The 22,225-nt window shown below is 48.6% G+C and overlaps 1 protein-coding gene across 3 annotated transcripts in view; it reads left to right on the top strand.

The window, feature by feature from the left end:
* Nucleotides 1-22,225, top strand: part of CLYBL (citramalyl-CoA lyase) — a 2,832,351-nt gene that overhangs the window by 526,843 nt on the left and 2,283,283 nt on the right. For 2 of the 3 annotated variants that reach the window (XM_069637010.1, XM_069637008.1), the window contains exon 2: nt 5,547-5,576. The exons of the other annotated variant lie outside the window; for it this stretch is intronic. In XM_069637010.1, the coding sequence (XP_069493111.1) occupies nt 5,547-5,576 (30 nt within the window). The remainder of the gene's footprint in view (nt 1-5,546; nt 5,577-22,225) is intronic. 3 annotated transcript variants of the gene reach the window in all.

The following is a 22,225-nucleotide window of genomic DNA, read 5'->3' as shown; positions in this document are numbered from 1 at the left end:
AAAAGTTCTTCTTCCTGACTTTGAACTTGCTGTATGTTTTGTCACACTCTCTTGGTACCAGCAAAGTCCCAAACCCTTCTCTGCTGGTCAATGGCCTTATCTTTGCCCACTCCACTGAGGAAGTTCTCCTCTGGTTCTCAAATCTCTTGTATTGCGGGCCCATAATTCTCTCTGGTGGTCAGTGGGCTTATGGTTGGCACTGTGATGAGGAAGCTCTCTTTGTATGCTTTCTTCACTGTTGCTAGGGTCCCAGACCCTTCTCTGGTGCCACTGCGATGAGGAAGTTCTCCTCAGATGCTTTGTTCACTGTTCCTGTGTCCAGAAGCTATTTTGTGACTACTGGGACGAGGGAGACCCTCCCTGATGCTCTCTACACAGTTCAGTTCCCCAATAGCCCTATGGCTGCCACTGGGGTTAGGAACATTACGTTGTGTCCCTCTCTCTGCCTCCTGTGTATCCCTACCAGGTCTCCCGTGCCTCCCTTTACCTTCTCGTGGGATGCAGCATGTCACTGGTCCGTCCTGGGATGGGGTTTCTTGTCGGTGGCTTTCACAGCTCTTTGCGTCTGCATCAGCGGCCCCAGTGCACCTTCACAATCATCTGCTTCTTACGGTCTCGGCTCAGCTCTGGGACTGATGGTCCACGTTGTCGCTATCACACCACTGCTTTTCCCCTTCGGCCTCCCAGTTGTGTATGCTCCTCTCAGACCCACAATGGACTCTTGCATCCTACCGCTGGCGTCCCCTGCACAGCCTTTCTTCCAGCCCTCATTCTAAGTTTGACTTCCCTTAGTCCTTCTTCTTTCCTTTTTATATCAGGGACTCCGCCCCAGTGTAGCGTCAACACCTGCAGATAATGTCTCTTTGGAATTGCTCATGCCTCCAGTGAGCCACCTCATGGCAGTACTTGGTTACTCTTCATGGTTCCCGTTTTCTTCCTCGTCTCAGTATGTACTTTACTGGCACTGTTCCATGTGCTACAAAAATACATGGGCTTACTCTCAACTAAATGGCTCGGTATGGAAGGGGGAGGCTAGGGAATTTTTGGTAATGACGTGGTTCAACGGGCTGCACCGTAGGTGATCGTCCTTGTTTACAACAGAGGAGTACCTCCCCATGAGATCCTCCCATATTAAACCACCCCTACGGGGACTATTGGGTAGCTGCTGCACCCCCCTAGCCTCATGGGAAAGGGTTCCCCCTTGGGGAGAAGTGACGACACCTTGCGAATTGTCACATAGTATGTAAACTGTGCATTTAATTGCATGACCAAAGTTCATATACATGTTTAAGAACTGGTCTGCAGATTCGGTATTTAAGATGTTTTATTTTAAACCAAAGAAAAAGTGAGATTGGAGATCCGTATTGTTGCTCCAAACTTTGGTTTTATTTATTCTTTACATTTTTTCAATTCGTTCAATTTTCAATCTGAAATTTCAATACAATCTGAAATTTACAGTCACAGAAAGCACATCATCTATACACTTTATGGATCTGGAACTTTACATAAAAAAATTAAGAATACACACAACTCTATTTGTTAAGCCTACAGCTGGCAAAACAATTTTATATGCTAACAGCAATCATCCCAACCACGTAATTACAAAATATTCCTTATGGTGAACTTCCGGATAAAGAGGAACTGTATATAACATGAAGAATACGAAAGGCATGCCATAGAATTAAAGAAAAAATTCAAAGCAAGAGGTTACAACCAGAGTCATCTGCACAAAACATACCACAAAGCTACAAATAGGCCAAGAGCGGAATTACTCACCAATAGATGCACTTCATCTCTTCCCAATTACTTTAGCAGAATAAGATTCATCACCACAAATACTTCCAATACAAAAGACATCAAAGAGGCATTGAGGAAAAATTGGCATATCCTAAAATTGGACGATGACATCCCAGATTATCTTGATGACTAGGACAATATCACCTTTCGAAATGCCAAAAGCTTACAGGATACATTAAGCCATTCACACTTTTCCAACAAAAAGAAGTCATCAGGCCTGCAACAACTATGGAAATCCAAATTACTCACAGGGAGCTACAAGTGAAGCAAATGCAAAATGTGTCCCAACTCAGTCAATGGTAAACAAGAAATCACATTATCCAACGGAGCAGTAAAAAAAAGGGAGACAAATCATTAATTGCAACGCAAAACATGTATTGTATACCATTGAATTCTTATGTTGAAAACTATATGTAGGGAGTACCATAAGACCCCTAAAAATACGAATCCAAGAACATTTCAGAACAATTGTTAAGGAAGACACAAGATTTCCTTTAGGATGCCACCATCAACAAGAACATAAAGGAAAACTAAAGAACAACATGAAATTCTATGGCAAGATGGAGCAAGAAATATTGCCAATCATCTACTCTTGACACAGCAGAATATCCAAGGTAAGAGAAAGGCTGTCTTTACTCCATAGATGTTTTCACTGATTAAAGCCTACACAAATTTAGCGAAATTACGGCATCTTATGCAATCTGACTTCAGTCTATATGCATTTCAACCTAGAATAAGCATCTTGCTGATACAGGCACGCCAACCAGGAGAAAGCAAAACCTATTAAAGCACAGCCACAACAACATATAATTTTGAGAAGCTATCGCTACACCCAAAACAGTGAGTATTACTTTACTTAACAATTAGAACTAATTTGTCCAGAGGTCAAAAGTAAATACAATATATTCTTTCAAATGAAATGCAACCCTACATTATGTAGCAATCACAACTTCATCCTTTCTTATTTTCTCTTCTATTATTTAGTTGTATTGTACCAAAGTCAGGATTAAGACTTATCCCTCCTGAAGAAACGGTCATTATTTATAGACTGAGAAACACGTGTCGAAGGCGACATTTCTTTGTTAGATATTGTACCCTAATGCAGAAACTTATATCAATTACGGACTTTCAACAATGATGAAAGTTACGAATTGAAAAAATACCCTCTTAAGTGCCAAGGGCGAGTATGCTCGTCCTTTTTGCATAGACTTAAATAATAGCTAGGCACTTAAGGGGTTTTAAAGAAAAAATAAAACAAAACTTTGGCGCAACAATACGGATCTCCAAACTCACTTTTTCTTTGCTTCCAATTATTCTGATCAGCCTCAGAATTAGGAATCTGTCTCCAGCCAGACACTATTTAGATCAATGGACATTTAAACAACCTAAAGACTAAACATAAGGATCGCCACTAGTTGCTGACAGGCTGACAACTATAAGCAATCTCAGTTTATTCAGTCCTTAAGTGCCAAGGACGAGGTATCTCGTCCTTGACATTACCTCCAGGTTGCCAAGGACGAGATAGCTTGTCCTTTTAGGCACTCTGTTTTTCGCACAAAACTGTAATCCAACCCCCTGGCTAGGTGAGGGGGAGGTCCTGCCTCACTGCCCGGGGGCTGGATTACCTTCAGTTTCACGTCAGTGTGCGTAATGCACACCGACATGAAAGTGAAAGGATTTTCACTGCGGCAACCATTTTCGGCTGCCACAGTGAAAACATAAGGCGAGTCTCCACCTTGCTCTGCCTTGATCTCCGGCTGTATTTCAAGCCGGAGATCAAGGCAGGTGTCGTTGGAAAGGGAGATTCTCCCCTTTCCAACAACACCTTTTGTGTAAGCATTGCTGGGCGCGGATCGGGCGCAGAGCACTCGATCTGCGCTCAGCAATGCCACTAGACCACAAGGGATGTATTTGGAAAGGGGGGTAGGGGAGCTGCTTACTAGGTAAGCAGCCTTCTCCCCCCGAGGCCCCAAAGCATGGGGCCACATGTACGGAGACCCCTGGGGCAGTTGGGTGATCATCTGCCCCCTGGAGTGGGGGCATATGAAAAAAAAGAAATCCAATGCAATGGGAAGGGGGGAGGAGGTTGGGGACCACTAGCCATCACAGATTTTGTTAGGACATGAAAGGGTGGTGGCCCTCTCCCTCCCACCCCAAGTTGAAAGGGGGGACCCCTTGTTGCCCTCCCTGGGGGACAGATTTCTCACCCCACGAAGGAGTACATGAGGTGACCCCCATCCAATGGGTCGGGGAGAGGGCCACCAGGAAAGTGTGGGCTGGCCGCTCAAACGATGGGGCCTGCAGGGTAGGGCCCCCATGGGGAAGCTGGGAGCCCATCTAAAAAAAATAAAATGTCATGGTTGGTGTTGGGGGAGTGCCTCCCCCCCCCCACTAGACCACCAGGGAATTTTTTTTATGGAAAGGGGTTATCCCCCCCTAAAATGGACTTGGGGTCATGCCATACAGCCCTCACTGAGGGCAGTTATCTACCCTTAGGAATGGGCATGTAACCCCAGGGAGGGCTGCATGAGAACCCCCTCTTATCTGTCCCCAGGGAGGGCTACATGAGATGCGTCGCCCCTCCAATTGGGGTTGGGGGTGGAGAGGTGCACCCCCTTCACATTACAAAATTCCCTTGCGGTTTAGGGTGCCCCTCAGCCCGCCTTAAAGTGCAGCCTGCCATTTTCAATGATTTTCTTTGTTTAACAAACTTGCCTTGGCGCAGAGGGGCACATTGGTGTGCCAATCTGGCCACAGGGTGCCCAAACCTTCCTGTCCCACAATTTCTGGTGGCCCTCTTCCCCCCCCACCCCAAATGGAGGGCGGGTGTACCTCACACAGCCGTTTGAAGGAGGCCCAGGGAGGCCTGCATGAGGTGCCCCCTCCACCCATTTGCGGTGGGAGGGGAGAGGGCCACCACAAAATGTTGGACAGGCCACCCAATGGGTGGGGCAGTACGTTTTGGGCCCCCTAGGGGGCAGAATTGCACACTATTGTGCCCATCTGCACCAAGGGGAGTTGGGTAAACAAAGGAAAAAAGTGAAAGTGGTAGACAGCATTTTAGGGGGAAGCTGTGGGGCACCCCAAACTGCTGTGGAATTTTCTAATGGGAAGGGGTGGTGCCCCCCCCACCACCCACAATGGAGTGGGGGCCATGTCAGGCTGCCCTCCCTGGGGGCAGATATCTGCTCCTAGGAAGGGACACCTGACCCCAGGGAGGAGTGCATGACAGCCCCCCCCCACTTATCTGCCCCCAGGGAGGGCTAGATGAGATACCCCGCCCCTCCATTTGGGGGGGGTGGAGAGGTGCACCCCCTTCACATTACAAAATTCCCTGGCGGTTTAGGGTGCCCCATCAGCCCCCCCCTCACCCAAAGTGCAGCCTGCCATTTTCAATTTTTTTTTTGTTTACCAAACTTGCCTTGGCGCAGATGGGCACATTGGTGTGCCAATCTGCCCCCAGAGTGCCCAAACCCTACTGCCCCATCCATTGGGGGGCCTGTCCGACGTTTTGAGGTGGGCTTTTCCCCCCACCCCTAATGGAGTCTGGGGGGGCACCTCATGCAGCCCTCCCTGGGGGCAGATATCTGCCCGTAGGATGGGGCAAATGTGTTTTCACTGTGGGGGGTGAGGTTCAGTAGACCACCAGGGATGGCTTGCAAGGGGGGGGCATGCTTGGAAAGTTATGAGTGTAGATTTGTTTTTGCTGGGGTGACCGTAGGTAACACATGTTTTTGTTTTGTTTACAGCTTTTTCTACGCGAGCAGCTGCAACATTATGTGAGTGCTGTTTTTTATTATTCTATGGTTAGGGCCCACTGTCAGTGGGGTGGGTGAGACTGGGGCTGGATTGTTGGTGGTGTGGGTCGGAATGGGACGTCTGGGCAGATATTTTGGTGGGCTGGGACACAATTGCAGGGGCAGGCCACAAACTGCTCCCCATGCCAGCAGATCATTGGTGTTTCCCTAGGAGCGGATGCCTCCCATGTGGGTTGTCCGTCTGCAGGCCCAGGCTGCACCTCTGGCTGTGCTACGTTACAGGTGTCACCTCCGGGGAGGAATGGGGATCCTGCCGGGGCTTGGAGAAAAAAGACCTAGGCTAGTGTGCCTTCGGTGTGGGCCGCACACCCCAAATTCCCACTTCTTGTTAATCGATTACTCTTTGTTTCTTAATAAACTCACAAGGCCAACTTTGGTGATTATTCAAAAATATAATCTTGTTTAATGTTCAAAAATATGGATTCTTTAGGTACAAAAAAGTTTTGCGCTTAATTGGTTAAACATCACCAAAAAAGCTACTGCTGTCTGTTAAGGCAAAAACAGAAAACCCATCCGGCTAATGCATTTCGGAGTTAATCCTTCTTCAGTGCCAGGTTGTTACTGTACTACATACATTATGATTGTTATATATTACAATATCTTAGACATATCCACAATGTTCAGTTCAAGGTTCAACAGTGCACCGTGCACAAAACAAGTTTTTAAAAAAAAGATATTAATTAAACAGGGCGCCCACAAGGGCAAACAAATGTACAACATAAATTTGAGAGCAAGAAAAACAAAAAGAAGCAGAGGAACTTTCATCAATGTGTATGCTCATTCCGAGGTATTTTACGTCATATCAAGCATTTAATAACGTTTATCATACGTGTGAACTACAGTGTTTAGCACCGTGACCTTGTGTTAATTGAATTGCTAAATATTCTAACTTTCAATGTGTGTCTTAACGTGCTTAGGTGCTTAATGGCCGGTATACTTAGTGCTGATACCTTGTGACTATGCATTACGATGTGTGTTTAGTGTCACTGACCTGTTAGCCAAGATATGCAAAAACGCGATTTGTGCGCGTGTTGAATTCTTCCAAATAACACTGCCTGACATGGAGAGAGGAAGCGTGTTATCTTCTGTCGTCCTTCTTATGCACTGATATTAAGTATTAATGCGATCAGAGATCGCGCATCTTCATTCTGTCTATACATCTTACCTTGAACGCAGCAGGCAACGTCCTCCTCTGTCTTCTACGAACAGCGTCTGATACTCGCGGTTCGTGGCGTTGCCCTAGGCAATGTTAAGTAAACATTGTGGCCGCACGTAGGCTTACGTGTCAGCCATATTGGTTGTGGCTAACATAGTTCAATTCAATTTCTTACAGGTTGTACGTGTGCCACGGTCTGCACTACGTACTGACGTTTAGGAGGATGTTTATCCGTGCCTCTCTGTATCAATATATCGACTTATATGTTAACACTGAGTGTACTAAGACATGTGAAAGCATGTGGTATCGAGGGTGACGGCTGCTTAAGTATTAGTATATGAGTAGTACAGTGCTTCTATTGATATTAAAAGATATGCTCGAGTAAGTTGTGAAAATAAACGTGTGTTAGGGTAAGATATGTGATACCCGAAACCTAGATGCACAGTAAATGATTCATGTAGATATGTAATTAGTGCATTAATCTGTGTACAAGAAGAAATAAATAAACTATAGACAATGTCTATCTAAAAATTGGTGAGCGGCCACTGAACAATTATAGATTAGCAGTGGCCTCTCCAATATTTTGCAAACTGATTAAAATCTGGACCAAACGTTTTCATAGCATAGTGCATATGCAGCATTGTGATATATGCTTTCTTGATGAACATAGAACATTGCAATATTATTATTTTTTACATTGCATGGTGAACAGGAGGCTTAATTATTACAAAAAGCAGTTTAGATCGAATTCCTCATTCAGTCCTTACGGTGCCAAAGCTTCAAGGCGATCTATCCAATAGGCTTCTCTTTGTTGTCTTCTTTTTTTCGAGTCTGTATGTGTATTTGGTGCTTCAAGAGTTTCCAAGACTTGGAACTTGACATCGGAGATGTTATGTTGTTTTTCATTAAAGTGTCTTGCTACTGCTGAGTTGGTATTTCTGTTTCTTATACATGACTTGTGCTCGTTAATCCGGATTCTCAATTTCCGTCCCGTTTCTCCAACATAGTAAATTCCGCATGGACAACGTATGCAGTAAATGCAATTTTCAGTGTTGCAAGTTCCATAACTTTTTATTGTAATCTTCTCTCCCGTGTATGGATGCGGGACTAGTCCCCCTTTAATGATGTTATTACAATTGCTGCAATTCAAGCATGGAAATGTTCCTGTTCTCTTTGGTTTACTCCTTTTGGTTCTAATGTCTCTTGTGTTGACCAGGAGATCCCTTAGGTTGCTTGATCTTTGATAGGCAATCGTTGGAGTCTCTAAAAAGAGATTTTTAGTTCTTTCATCACTTTTCAGTATTGTCCACTGTTTGTTTATGCATCTCTTGATCTGCATGCTTTGAGAAGAATATTTCGACACATATACCAGTGATGGAGGTAGTTTAGTATCCTTTGGCACAAGGGTACTAGCTCTTGTTATGGCTTGTACCTTCATTTTTGCAGCCTGTAGGTCTTCATTCGGGTATCCCCTTTCTTTAAGTTTTCTACTTAGTTTCTCTAGTTCTTGTTCGCATTCTCTTACTACCTGGAGTTGCCGCTGTGCTTAGGGGACAGTACACCCACATGGTACATGGATGTCCAAGGCTGGGGACATCACCTCCAACCGTCCTGGAGTTGGGGCTGGGCTGCATTACAGCTTTTCCCTTCGCGGAGGTATTGGCACACTGCCGGGACTCCCTGGTGGGGAGAAGCTGCAACACAGGCCAGCCAGAGCTCCAGCAAAGTCGGCGGTAATATCCCTGGCCTTGGGCACCCTTCTCCCATGTGGGTCTTTGGCGGGGCTTGCGCATGCGCACACCCTACAGATATGGGCCTAATGTGTCCAAGCCACAAAGGAAAACAGGGAACCCCATGCATTTCCGAAAAGAGGACACCCTCCGTGGGAATCCAGAGGTCTGCCTTGCGCAAATTGCCCCAGTTTTTATTAGCCACCATCCCCGATAAAGTGATATTTGGTGGGGAAAAAACACAATGTTCACTTTGTCGGGGTTCTGGGTAATAAATACTGGCCCGCTTCGCGCAAGTCAGACCTCTGTGCATTCCCACGGGTGTCCACTTTTCAGAAATGCATGGTGTTCCCAGTTTTCCTTGGTGGCTTGGACACCCTAGGCCCAAATCTGTATGGTGTGCACATGAGTCAAAATCCTGCAATGCTGCTCTGCGAAAAGAGTTGGTTATCCGTGTTTTCAGCTTCGCCCTTTGCGCCCCGGTAGGTGCACCCACACATGTGAGGTACCGTTTTCATCAGGACATTTGTGGGAATGCAGGAGGTTAGGCCATGTGTTGTTGGCGGCATGTTTCGGTGGGTGACCAGAGTAAAATGTGCGGAAATTGTGGGTTTTTTTCTCCCACATTTGGACATTGCCGGGGGTTCTGGGTAATACATTCTGGGGCGATTTGATTAGTTGAGACCTCTGTGGATTCCCACGGTGTCCTCTTTTCGGAAATGCATGGGGTTCCCTGTTTTCCTTGGTGGCTTGGACACTTTAGGCCCATATCTGTATGGTGTGCGCTTCTGAAAAAATCCTGAAATTCAGCTGTCGGAAAAGACCTGGGGTTATGTGCGTTTTTGCCTTTCCCCTAGGGGCCCAGGTAGCTGCACCCACACATGAGGTATCGTTTTTGTCGGGACACCTGTGGGAACGCGCAAAGGTATGGCATTTGTTGTGTTTGGGAGGGTTTCATAATGTTTCGACCCATTTGCTGGTGCCCTTTGTCACACAACTGTTTCATTTCTCAAATGTGCCCTACATTTAGTTGCTGCTTTAGGCACCATACACTTTAACCTGCACAAGTCACCTGCCCTTGAAAAGGTCTTCCTGTGCTCTTTCAAAAAATGTATGCTTGCCGTTCCTCACCACATTGGTTTTCCTGATTTACACATGCTACGTACGTCTGTTCAGGCCATAAGCATAAAACTCCTGTGTATCATGGCTCTGTTTTTGGCTTGTGGTAATGCTTGTTTTGTGAAACACTACAAAAAATGTGTGATTTCCTAACTGCAAGAGTCGGGGGAATGTAGCGGAACATTGTTTTTCTCAAAATTCATAGAAGCCATTGCCGTACCAAGCCAACTATGTCCACCACATACCTTTTTTTCAGTCATTTTCCCACTTTCTCCCCAAATTATGGAATTTTCCCCAACCTAATTGTTGCCTGACCTGTGCAAATCACCCCTTCCAAAACTAGGATTTTTTTCTACTTTTCAGAAATGTATGCCTTTCTGTCCTCCAATTCGACTTTCCTACCCTTTTCTTCCATTCCGGCCACGCATGTCCAATTGGCTAAAATGGGCAAATTCGCCCACCTCTCCCAAAAAGGTTGATAACCACATCAAAATATTTTTTTTCGTTTCAACTCAACCTGTTCTTGAAAGCCAGGAAATTGGGGAATTCAGCACAGCAAACCATTTGTTCCTAGCTCTTACAAGTAAAAAACCACAGGCTTCTTTGTACATCATTGTATTGGCATTTTTTGAAAAAAACCCAAATGTTCCCCCTTTTTGGTTGTTTTTTCTCGCCCCCCTACAGCAACCTAGGATTCCTGGGTGGTGTTACGACTGCCTACATGTGGGAAAAAAAGGAGCCATATTTGGCCGAGATATGTCATGTAACAAAAAAGTTACAAGGAATTGAATGGTGACATACCGAAATCACCATAAAAGGCCTTGACACTGGGGGGGGAGGGGTGGGGGAACCCATGGCACTTAAAGGGATAAACCAATTGACTTCATCTAAAAGTTGGCAGTAGACAACATTTTGTTTTCAAATTGTATTTGTGCCTAGAATGTCTTTTAACACATTGCTTTTCTTAAATTAAAGAGTGGACTCAAAGCTAGAAATAAACTAACTAACTAAACTATGTCTGACAATAACATTATACCTCTTGACGCTCTTGGCAATTGCAGCTAAATAAACTGGGTACTGAAGGATCAAAATCGTAATTAAAAATGGTGACACTGCACATTTTGTGTTTGCACATCATGAGCTTGGAGGCATCCTACCACGTGTACAAGTTTTTGTTTCAATGAGTGTTATAATACCGTGCTGTTAAGAACCTATGTTCTTCTTGCTATCTCAAAGCAAATCCCCTCCAAGGTGAAAATCCTGCTTAAGATATAGAAGAATGTGCTTGGGAGGATAACTCGGGGGTTAAGTGCCCTCCTTGATTCTGGACTAGCCTGCAAATTTCAGGTTTGAATCCTGCAAAACGGTAGGCCCAACCATTCCGCCCTCCAAAGTCCCATTGAGTGCCATTAAATTGGGTAATAAAGGCACTTGTTATTAAAGGGCTTTGAATGAAAATACAGTAGTACTTGCTATACCAGGTATCGAAATTAAGATTCGATAAGAAGAAGCTAAACATAGCTTCGAGGGGATTGGGTCCTCCGACGTATTCCATATCTATGACAGGTAATCACCACAGCTGTGCTGCTTCGGCACATTTTTGGCATCTGCGTCCTGCGTTGATGACGTTGATATGCTGTCCTCGAGGGCCTCCGCTGAGCCGACGTCACCGGATGTTATAACTAGGACACACGACGCCCATAGCCTCAGTTCAGTTTTTTCTGCAAACGTGTTCGCTTCGGAGATCTCGGCGCGCCTTGGCTCTTCTGAGTTCTATTCTTTCGGTTCTTCGAACCTGTTTGTTTGTGAAGATTTCCATAATGTCTTCGTCTTCTTCTACCTCGCGTCCGGGTTTCAAGAAGTGTCAGGGCTGCGGTTCCAAGATGTCGCTGACGGACCCGCACATCGCCTGCCTCTGGTGCCTCGGTGAGGACCACGCCACGGACGATTGTGACGAGTGCCAGTCGTTAACATCGAAGGCCTTGTGGGAGCATAAGAAGAAGCTTTCTGTCGGTAAGGTGTCCAAGCCCCGGAAGTCGAAATCCACTGGTCTTCCGTCTGACGATTCGAGGGGCTCCTCTCTGCATCGTCGACGTAAGTCCAGGGGGTCTCAGTCCCGTAGTGGGTCCCGCCATTCCTCTGCCTGTTCGAGGCACCCCTTCCCCGTCCTCGTCCGAGGACTCCGCCCGTCGGCGGGTTGGTTGTCCCAACAAGCATTCCACTCCTGCGGAATGGGATTCATTTTGTAAGGAGATGATGGCGATTTTTCAGTCGCAGCGCTCCGTTCCGTCCGCGCTGTCGGAAAACGCCGGCAGGGAATGTGCTAGAGACACCGTTCACACGCCTTCGGGCTCGAGCGGTTGTCGCGATCACCAGGCACCTTCGTGGTCCCGGTCAGACAAGGTGGATCGCTCTAGCCATGCCCACTCCAGGTCTCGGTCCTCGACGCCCTCGAGACCGTCAGAGACCGTCGGAGCCTGTGAGGTCTTCGAAGACCCTCGAGGCCTGTGTCGATGCCATCAGCGCCATGCTCGACGCCGATTCTGTCGAAGCCCTCGATGCCTTTCGAAGAGGCTTTATCGGAGGTGCCACAGAGACCGGTGGAAACTCTGAGAAAGGCCCTGCAGAAGTCAGTGAGGCCTGTATTTGAGCCTTTTTCTGTGCCCTCATCCAGGGATTTATTCCAGCCTCTGGATTACATCTCTGAGGTGGATGAAGGGTCTGATGAAGGTATGGTTCCTGAAGAGGTTCCTGACGAACTCATGTCTGGGCATAGCCAGCTACAAGACCTGCGTCAGTCCTTGCACGACGCCAGTAGTCTGCACACCTCTCCGGAGGTTGAGTTCGGTAGGCCTGAGCGTGGCACGCACGCCGAGTCCTCGTACCGGCGCCTTATGTCGAGGGTGATGGAATACTTGGGGTGGTCTGCGCCACCAGTGGATTTTCTGCAGGATGACCTGACGGATATCCTTGACCAAGGTCCACCAACTGACCCAGTACTGCCATTCCATATGGCCTTGCAAAGAAGGGTGGCAGCGGCTTGGACTGCTCCGGAGAGTCTCCCGGCAGTGAGCAAGTCTTTGCCGAAGAAATACAGTCCAGCCATTAGTGACCCCAACTACTTGACTACGCACCCCACTCCGGAGAGTTTGGTGGTGCAGGCGGCTACGGCCCCGGCAAAACAGGCGTCGTACCCTACCATCCCTCCTGATGGGGACAACAAGCGTTTTGATGGCTGGGCGAAGAAAGTGTTTTCTTCAGGGGGTATGGCTTTACAGGCAGCCAACTCCATGTGTGCCTTAGCACGTTTCACTCATACTCTGTGAAATTGTGTCTCTTTGACGGCTGAACATATTCCCGAAGGGGAGGAACGGGATGGCTCTCTTGCTCTTTTTCCGGATGGCAAGGATGCCATGTGTGAATCCGTTCAGTCGGGTCTGGACATAGCAGATTGCGTCAGCCGGTCCATGGCGGCAAACACCGTAATGCGCAGATTTGCGTGTTGGAGGAAGTCGGGGTTTGCTCCTGATGTACAAGCACGGCTTCTCAACATGCCCTTTGATGGTGAACATCTTTTTGGCAGCAAGGCTGACGAGAGCCTTGAGAGGTTGCAGACCTCCAAAGCTGCAGCGAAGTCTTTGAGCGCTGCAGTTCGCCAACCTCTGCATTTTCGTCCTAGGGGACAGCAATGGAGGGGAGGTTTCTTTCAATATTACTCATCCTTTGGTAGATCGAGAGGAGCTGCAAGTCAAAGGGGCCACCGTAGGAGTACCATAGGTGGAAAACAAGGTATTCGAGGTGTCAAGGCCGCTCGGCAGTTGCCGCTTTACCCTCGGGCACTGCTGCAGCCGCTTCAGCTCAGTCATGAGGCCATGTCCCATGGTTCGCCGGTTGGGGGGAGGCTGGCACAGCATCTTGTAGAATGGCGTGCCATTACTTCAGATGTGTGGGTTCTGGAGATCATAGCCCATGGCTACTGTCTTCCTTTCCGGCAGAGGCCTCACGACAATCCACCAGGGAATCTCTCTTTGAAGAGTCCGGATCCGCTCCTTGCGCAGGACATAAAATCCCTGCTGGAGAAAGGCACCATAGAACGGGTGCCTGTAGTGGAGAGGAACAAGGAAAGGCATTCTCCTTATTTTTTGATTTTGAAGAAAGACGGAGGATTGAGACCCATCATGGACTTGCGTGGTTCGAACAAGCTCCTCAGGAAGGACAAGTTCAAGATGGTTACTCTCTCTCCAGACCTTCAGGCCCTTCAACTTCAGGACTGGTTGGTGTCTCTCGACCTCAAGGACGCTTACTTTCATGTGCCGATTCATCCCAAGCACAAGAAGTACCTGAGGTTCGCGGTTGGCGACTCGCACTTTCAATTTCGGGTCCTGCCGTTAGGATTGACCTCCACCCTGAGGGTTTTCACCAAGCTCATGGTGGTGGTGGCAACGTATCTCCAGAAAGGGGGGGATTCACGTCTACCACTACCTGGACGATTGTTTGATCCGGGCACGCACTCCCGAGCAAATTCTGGATCATCTGTCAGTCACCTGCCACTCCCTTCACAAGCTGGGCTTCTCCCTCAACTTAAAGAAGTCCCACTTGACGCCAACTCAGCGGCTCCAGTACATCGGAGCAGTGCTCGACACATCCCTGGGGCAGTGTTTCCCTCACATTCAGCAGATGGTGCACAAGTTTCAACATGCCCAGAGTCTCCTGGCGTTCGAGTTCTGCTGGAGGTTGCTCGGCCTCATGGCATCCTGCATCCTTCTGGTGCCAGAGGCCAGGTTGGGGATGAGATCTCTGCAATGGGCTCTCAAGATGCAGTGGTCACAGTCCTCCGGCAGGATGTCGGACCCCGTTCAGGTGCCTCCCTCGGTCGCCCAGGACCTACTCTGGTGGGCCGTCGAAGGCAATCTGATGAAGGGGGCTCCATTTTGGCTGCCCTGGCCAGAGGTGACGATCGTGACGGACGCATCCCTCACGGGTTGGGGAGCTCATGCCAACGAGTTGCCAGTCAGCGGTCGTTGGTCTCCGTCGGAGTCCAGACTCCATATCAATCTGTTGGAGCTGAGGGCCGTCAGGCTTTCCCTGAAGGCTTTTCTGCCGACTGTGCGAGGGAAGAATGTCCTGATTCTGACGGACAACACAGTGGCCATGCCCTACCTCAACAAAAAGGGGGGGGGTCAGGGTCAGTTCCTCTGTGCAGGGAGGCGATGCAGCTCTGGTTCTGGGTCATCCAGCAGGAAATTTCGATCTCGGCAGTTCATCTGGTCGGAGACGAAAACGAGACGGCGGATGCTCTGATCAGGCAGAGTGCGATCTCTCACAAGTGGGAGCTGGCTCAGGATATTCTCCTGGAGATCTTCGCCCTTTGGGGGACCCCACAACTGGATCTCTTCGCCTCCAGTGTCAACCGGAAGTGTAAAAGGTTCTGCTCGCTCAAATTTCCTCAAAGAGGAGCCTTAGGGGACGTGTTTGTGGTGGAGTGGTCCTTCCCACTGCTGTACACGTTTCCTTCAGTCCCCGTCTGCGGAGGTTATGGAGGTTCGGTTCCCGGTTGATCCTCATTGCTCCGGCATGGGCCCGGAGAAAGTGGTACCTGGACCTTCTCGACTTGTCCATCTGCCCTCCATGCTGTCTTTCCTACCGAGACGATCTGCTCTCACGGGAGGGGGGGTCAGGTTCTCCATCCAGAGGTCAGATCCCTCAACCTTCATGCTTAGCTTCTGAAAGGTTGAGGTATAAGGATTGGGACCTTCCTGAAGACGTGATGGAGGTGTTGCTTTCGGCCAGAAGGCCTGCAACAAAGTCCCTGTACCGTTGCCGTTGGAGAAAGTTCTGCGACTGGTGCAGGGTTAAGAATGTGGACCCTTTTCATGTGGCATTCCTGTGGTTCTGTCTTTTTTGCTTTTGTTAGCCCACAAGGGCCTGCAAGTGGGTACCATTAAAGGTTACCTGGCGGCGCTGTCCATATTTAAGCCCTTGTCTGAGGAGTGTTCTTATTTCAGAATTCCTTTAATTTCTCAGTTTCTGAAAGGGCTCACTAATGTGTTTCCACCGTCACCTCTCCAGGTGCCCGGTTTGGATTTGAACCTTGTTCTAAAATTCCTAATGGGTGCTCCATTTGAGCCTTTACATTCTTGTCCTTTGAGACTGTTAACCCTTAAAACTGTATTTTTAGTTGCGGTTACTTCCGCTCGCAGAGTGAGTGAGTTGCAGGCACTTTCTGTTAAGCCACCTTTCACAGTGTTTCATAAGGACAGGGTTGTCCTTAGGGTTCGTCCTTCCTTTCTTCTGAAAGTGGTGTTGGAATTTCATTTAAGCCAGAAGGTCATTCTTCTGGCATTTTATCCTCCTCCGCATCCTGGTAAGGAAGAGGAGAGGTTCCATAGGTTGGATTCTAGGAGAGCTTTAAGTTTCTACATTTCACGCATGTCCCGGGTCAGAGTGGACGATCAGCTCTTTATAGGTTAGGCTGGAAGGCGTTTGGGACAAGCTGTTACTAAGCAGACTTTGTCTAGATGGATTATCTTGGCAATTTCTGAATGTTACCGCTTGGCGGGCAAGGACCCTACGGTAGGCTTACGGGCCCATTCTACTAGGGGTATGGCTACATCTACTGCCCTGCAGAGGGGTGTTCCTATTCGTAACATCTGTGAAACAGCCACATGGGCTTCGGTCCATACTTTTGTAAGACACTACTCCCTAGATTCTATCCATGGGCAGGATCTGGCCTTTGGCAAGGCGGTCCTTTACTCTGCAATTTGATTGGGCATTCTAAATTTCTATATTCTAAATTATTTTCCCTCCTCCATACGTTGCTACTGCTTTGGGAGTCTGTCATAGATATGGAATACGTCAGAGGAACCAATCCCCTTTGAAGAACAAGTTACTCTCTTACCTGGTAACGTTCTTTCGATGGGATGGTCCGACGACGTATTCCATATCGCTCCGTCCCTTCCTGCCCCGCTACAGAATTTCTTATGCGATTGCAGCTTACGTTTCCGCAAGGCTTTCTGTGGTCATACTGGCAGAAGATTGGTGCCACACGTTCTGGGGAAAAAACTACAACTGAGGCTACGGGCGTCGTGCGTCCTACTTATAACATCCAGTGACGTCGGCTCGACGGAGGCCCTCGAGGACAGTGTATCGACGTCATCGACGCAGGACACAGACGCCGAAAACTTTCCGAAGCAGCACAGCTGTGGTGATTACCTGTCATAGATATGGAATCCGTCGTCGGACCTTCCCATCAAAAGAACGTTACCAGGTAAGAGAGTAACTTGTTCTTCTGGTATCCACCATTAACAAGTGACCAGGAGCTGCCATGGGAGAATGAGGAGCTAGTACATAGCGGTCCTCAAATCTAACTTCCACATAAGATGCAAACATGTTTTGTCTGTTATGTAGGACCCCTTATGCTTTAAATGTTGTATAGACGTGTCCTAATGTTTATTTCTAGATTGTCACAACACCACAGAGTTAAATTCACGTAGTTGTGTTTGTTTGAGATCAGTTGGCCTGTGGAGTTTGTAGATGTTGGTATTAAGCTAACCAAGACTTTCTAGGCAACAAGCAGGAGCTAAATAGCTCACCTCAATTTCAAACCCTGCTATACTTGATAAGGGCACATATTTGCATTTTTAATATTGGAGACTCCTTTGCAAAAAATGAAGTGCAGGAACATTGGTGGCTTACTTGAAAGGTCCTAAGGTGACAAATCACCTTTGTCCGATAATTTCTTTAAGCCACTCAGAGTGGTGACTTTGCCTCCATTACCTGCCACTTTTCTCCCCATTGTGGGTACATGTGCCACTAGCCATTGAATAATGCCTGGACCAGTGGCCACTTTGAGGCCATGCCTAGCACCCTTCTGTGTCAGGATAAGTCTGTAAGTGGGCCCAGATTCTACGTGTTCCTGTATGTCTGGTGTAAATCTATCCAGCAGATTATTTTACCCATTGGAAATGTGTTTTCCTTCTTTCACCAAGAGATGGAAAAGCTAGGAAAAAAGCAGGAAAATTCAGAAAAACATTTTTTTCTGGAAAATTGAAACTTCTGAAAAAAAGAAAAAACCTTATAAAATATTTTCTTTTAAAATGATGACAAAAAAATTAAACTTTTATTGCAGTATCAGATCATTACAGTTACTTTACACTAGACACATTTCTGTCCCTGGAACACCTGCCATTTTCTGCACTGAAGGAAGAAGGATTCAGTGTGTTTTGCATATGGCACTTCTTCCACTTTAGTGAACTTTTCATCTTCCTGACTATTTCTGAAAGGACTCATTGTGGGCGCTGGCAGCACTATCATTTATCCATTCCTTCCATCGTTGTGTGCCTGCATAGATAAGAAACAAGGGGATTATTGCCCTTTACTCCTACGTCCCGTCCCCTTTCCTCCATACTTTTGGGACATTCTGTCCAGTGGGACGGGACTGGAGCACTTTTGTAAAAAAGCACCAAATTGAAAAATGTGTCCTTCCTCTCTTTTTATGCAGGGTACCGCACGTGGCCATAACCCCGCCCTCCTTAGCTATGCCCCGCGCATCGCTCTTCTGTCCTTTTCTCCACGTGGTCGGGGCTGGACGCACTTGCATCACTGGGAAGACATTTTCTTCTTCTCCTGCTCCGGTTCTGCGGTCGTCTAGTCCTCCGTCTATGCCGGATCGTTTGGGATTTGTCTCTCGTTCCTCTTGCGAATGTCGTTTTGCTAGGGTGGATCCCCAATCTGTCTACTTGGAGTGTCTGGGACCAGATCACCATTGGGACTCGTGTTTTTACTTTCGGTCCAGGCACTTCAGCGTCGTCTTCGTCAGTGGGAGGAGATCTTCCAGCGAGTTACTCCACCACATTTTCAATTCTTCATCGACGAAAAGAAGAGACGCCTGGTAAATTCTTTACTTTTTAGGGCACCCCAGCCAGGGGACTCCTTTCCAGGGTCCTCCAGGTCCGGGAGGGGCATCAAGAGCTCTGCTACCAAGGTTTTCTCCTGAGGTGCCTCGCAGTCCTAATAGGCGTACCAGGGTTTTCTCCGAGGGTTCCCGAGTGGGATAAAACCTACCCTGGATCACAGTCCGAGCTTCACGAACCAGGTGCTAATAGCCAGCCCAGTCGTGCTGAGGCTTTGGGTACCGGAGTTCGCTCCGAGGTCTCCTTGTCTGGAGCTTCCCATACAGACACCGGGGTGCCCACCGAGGCCTCAGTTGAGGCTTTCTGTACCGAACCATGGTTCGAGGCCCCTCTCGGGGGAGCTATACAGACCGGATTCCGTTCCGAGGTTCCTCTCATCGAGGCTAAGGTGTGTACCGACAGAACTGAGAGTCCCGTTAAGGTCTTTTCTGTGAGGTGGATTCCTCAGCATTCCCGCGCTCGTGGAAATACCGGTTCTGTTGAGGGGGCACAGGGAGAGGTTGCTGACTGTTTCTCCTCTGTTACCGGCTTGGCCGAGGTTCCTCTCTTGGAGGCTAATTCTTAGGGTCACGATAGGATGTCCAGTAAACATCACAGGCCCCATAGTACCGCTCTGCCAAGGATCCTTGTGTCAAGGCTAAAGTTTCAATCAAGTCCCCTGACCAGTCTGTGGAGTTACCTGCCTCATCCACACATGTGACGCAGTTCTCCTCAGATGCTCGCAAAATGGCGAGCCATCCCACGTGGTCTACGGTGGCCATTTTGGATTCTTCCATCACACCCACGCTATCGATGGCGGGTGCTGGGAACCTTCTTTTTGGTGGACAACCTTGTCCACGGGACAGTGTGAATCCGTTCTGCCCCTCCTATGACTGGGGCACTCGGATGCCACTACCGCATATGGTCTTGCTTTCTCCTATTCTGCCACACTGGTCAATGTAGACCCCATTGGTGGCGGGCCCTCTTGGCAGCCTTCCTCACTACGTTTGTGGGGGTATGCCCCTCATAAGTGGCCTTTGCCCATTCCAGTACCTAAGGTTTCGGCAGAGGATGCCTTTTTTGGGAAATTTCAGAGTCTTATGAACACTGATCCCATGAGGGAGTACTTTAAAGGTGTTTTTAGGGAGATCTGCCCTCTGCTTCTACATCCTGCCCCAGCAGTTCCAGTCATGGCACCTGTCGGCCCGGCAGCGGTATCACCTCTACCTCCCGGCCAGCTCTGCTTCTGTTGTCTCCGGTTGACAAGACCCCAGCAGTGCGAGATGTCAATTTGATGCCGGTCACATCCCAACTGGCGGATCCTGACGTTCTGGATGACCCTCAGACTGACCAGGATAGTGAGGACCAGCCCCGCACTGTCAGAGCATTCCATGACTGGGTTCTGGACATTTCACTCGTTGACATACCAGTACATGAGGCACCCGCTCCGCAGGAAGGGGTGCTTTTGGGCATGCTCACCTTGTCTCCGCAGGAGCACACCGGCCTGTTCCTTCAGAAGGACGTTCTGGCCGAGGCCTGCAAAGTCTGGGATAAACCCCACATCGGGCTACATATAAATAAGAGAATTGACGCCCATTACAGGCTTCACACCTCCTAGGAAGTAGCCTTGGCATCATGTCCGCTCCCTTCCTCAACGGTGGTTGCGGCCGCCACTCTGCAATCCAAGCCGGACTCTGCAACGTCTGCTGCCACGGCTCAAGTTCTGGCCAAGGAAGACAAGTTGCTCGATTACTTGGCCAAGAAGGTTTTTTCCAACTCGGTGCTGCAATTGCGTCAGGCTAACGTGGAGCTCATTTTGGCAGCAGCGAATATGACACTGTGGAGGGATTTGGCAGACTTCCAGGAGTTCATTCCTGGGGAGAGGCTGGAAGACTTTAAAGGCGGTTTGTCAGACGCCAGGGTATTGGCGCAGGATATGCTGGAGGCTGCTGCGCACCATGTCGACACCTCAGCTTGAGGCCTCATGTTGGGGGTGGACACCTCTCGTCAAGCTTGGCTTCATGCAACAAAGTTTTCGAAGAAGGTCCAAGATAAAGTTCTGGACCTGCCTTTTGACGGCAAAGAGTTGTTTCATTCTTCAACGGATGACAAGCTTACAAAGACTAAGGCGAGCACGCAAACTACCAAGTCTCTGTCGGTGCTTGTGAAGCCCCCAGTCAAAGCTCAGAGATCTGGATCCCAGTCTTGGTACTCCTCAGGCTTCAGAGGGTTCCAGGACTGCAGGTCACGCAGAGCTGATCCTCCGACAGGCAGCTCCTGTCGGAGACAGCAACTGGGTCGATTTGTCTCTCGGTCTTCAGCCTCCTCTTCAGGGACAGGTAGTCTTTCTGCTGAAAAGTCTGCAAAATGATATTTTTTGGCGCTCGCACAAGGCTCCGGTGGGAGGACAAATCTCGTCTAATCTGGAGGCGTGGTAAACCATCACCGAAGACCGGTGGGTTTTGTCCATCGCTCGGGTGGGCTTCCACTTGCCCCTTCCCCCACCCCACCCTTCAATCCTCCCTTTCAGCAGTCGCGGACACCCTCCTTCAGAGCCGAGATCTCAAAGCAGTGAAACTCGTTCCCCTAGTGAACGAGGGGAGGGGTTTTACTCTTGTCTGTTCACAGTGCCCAAACCCAACCAGGCTGGCCTGCGCACCATCCTAGACCTTTCCTTGCTCAACCTTTCTCTTCCCCAAGAGAAATTCAAGATGATCACACCCTGCCAACTAAAGTCCTCTCTTCAGAAGGGCAACTGGCTCAGCGGTGTGGACCTTCAGGACACTTATATGCATATCCTGGTCTGGTGCCCACATCGGAAATACTTGCAGTTCTCCGTGAGAGAGGAGCACTTCCAATTCCGAGGGCTCCCTTTTGGTCTCAGCCCAGCGACACGTGTCTTCACGAAGATGATGTTGGACATCGTGGCTTTTCTTCGGCTACAGGGTAATCAGGTGTATACATATTTGGACAACTGGCTTCTACACAGTCCTTGTCCAGTGAAAGCCTTGAGCAACCTTCAGTCTCTCCTCCAGCTCCTGTTTTGCCTTGGGCTGTCGGTGAATTGGCAGAAATCCTCCATGACAATCTCTCAGGGCCTGATATTCCTGGGCTTCCATTGGAACACGATCGACTGCAGAGTGTACCTGACTGTGGACAGGATGGCGGATCTGTTGACCACGTGTCAGGTTTTCATTCAGTCAGAGAGCATGTCCGCCTGGTGGTTCCAGAGGCTTCTAGGCCTCATGGCCTTGTGCGTCCTTGCTCTTCCTCGTCTCAAGATGCGACTCACGCAGATGGCTCTTCGGAGCTCCTGACTTCAGGCAGTGGACCTGGACACCAAAATGATTCCGGTTCCACCCTGCATGATGCTAGATCTCCTATGGTGGTCTTCTTCCAGCAATCTGTCGGTGGGTGCTCCTTTTCAGCAGCCCTCTACCTCAAACGACCATTATGACTGACTCCTCCCTTATTGTGTGGTGCGCAACGATGTATCATATTCAGGTTTTCGATCTATGGTCGCCACAGGACAGACAATTTCACATAAATTATCTGGAGCTTCTGGCGATTTTCCTGGCGCTCAAAGCTTTCAAGCCAGTGTTTGTGAACAAAGTGGTCCGCATCCACAAAGACAATGCAGTATCCATGTTTTACATCAACAAGCAGGGGGGTACCAGGTCACCTCCCCTTGTTAGATCTAGCCATTCAGATTTG

The sequence above is a fragment of the Ambystoma mexicanum genome, chromosome 7p (assembly GCF_040938575.1).
Source record: "Ambystoma mexicanum isolate Mex_15411 chromosome 7p, UKY_AmexF1_1, whole genome shotgun sequence".
Taxonomy (NCBI): domain Eukaryota; kingdom Metazoa; phylum Chordata; class Amphibia; order Caudata; family Ambystomatidae; genus Ambystoma; species Ambystoma mexicanum.
This window is presented reverse-complemented; position numbering and strand designations above follow the sequence as displayed.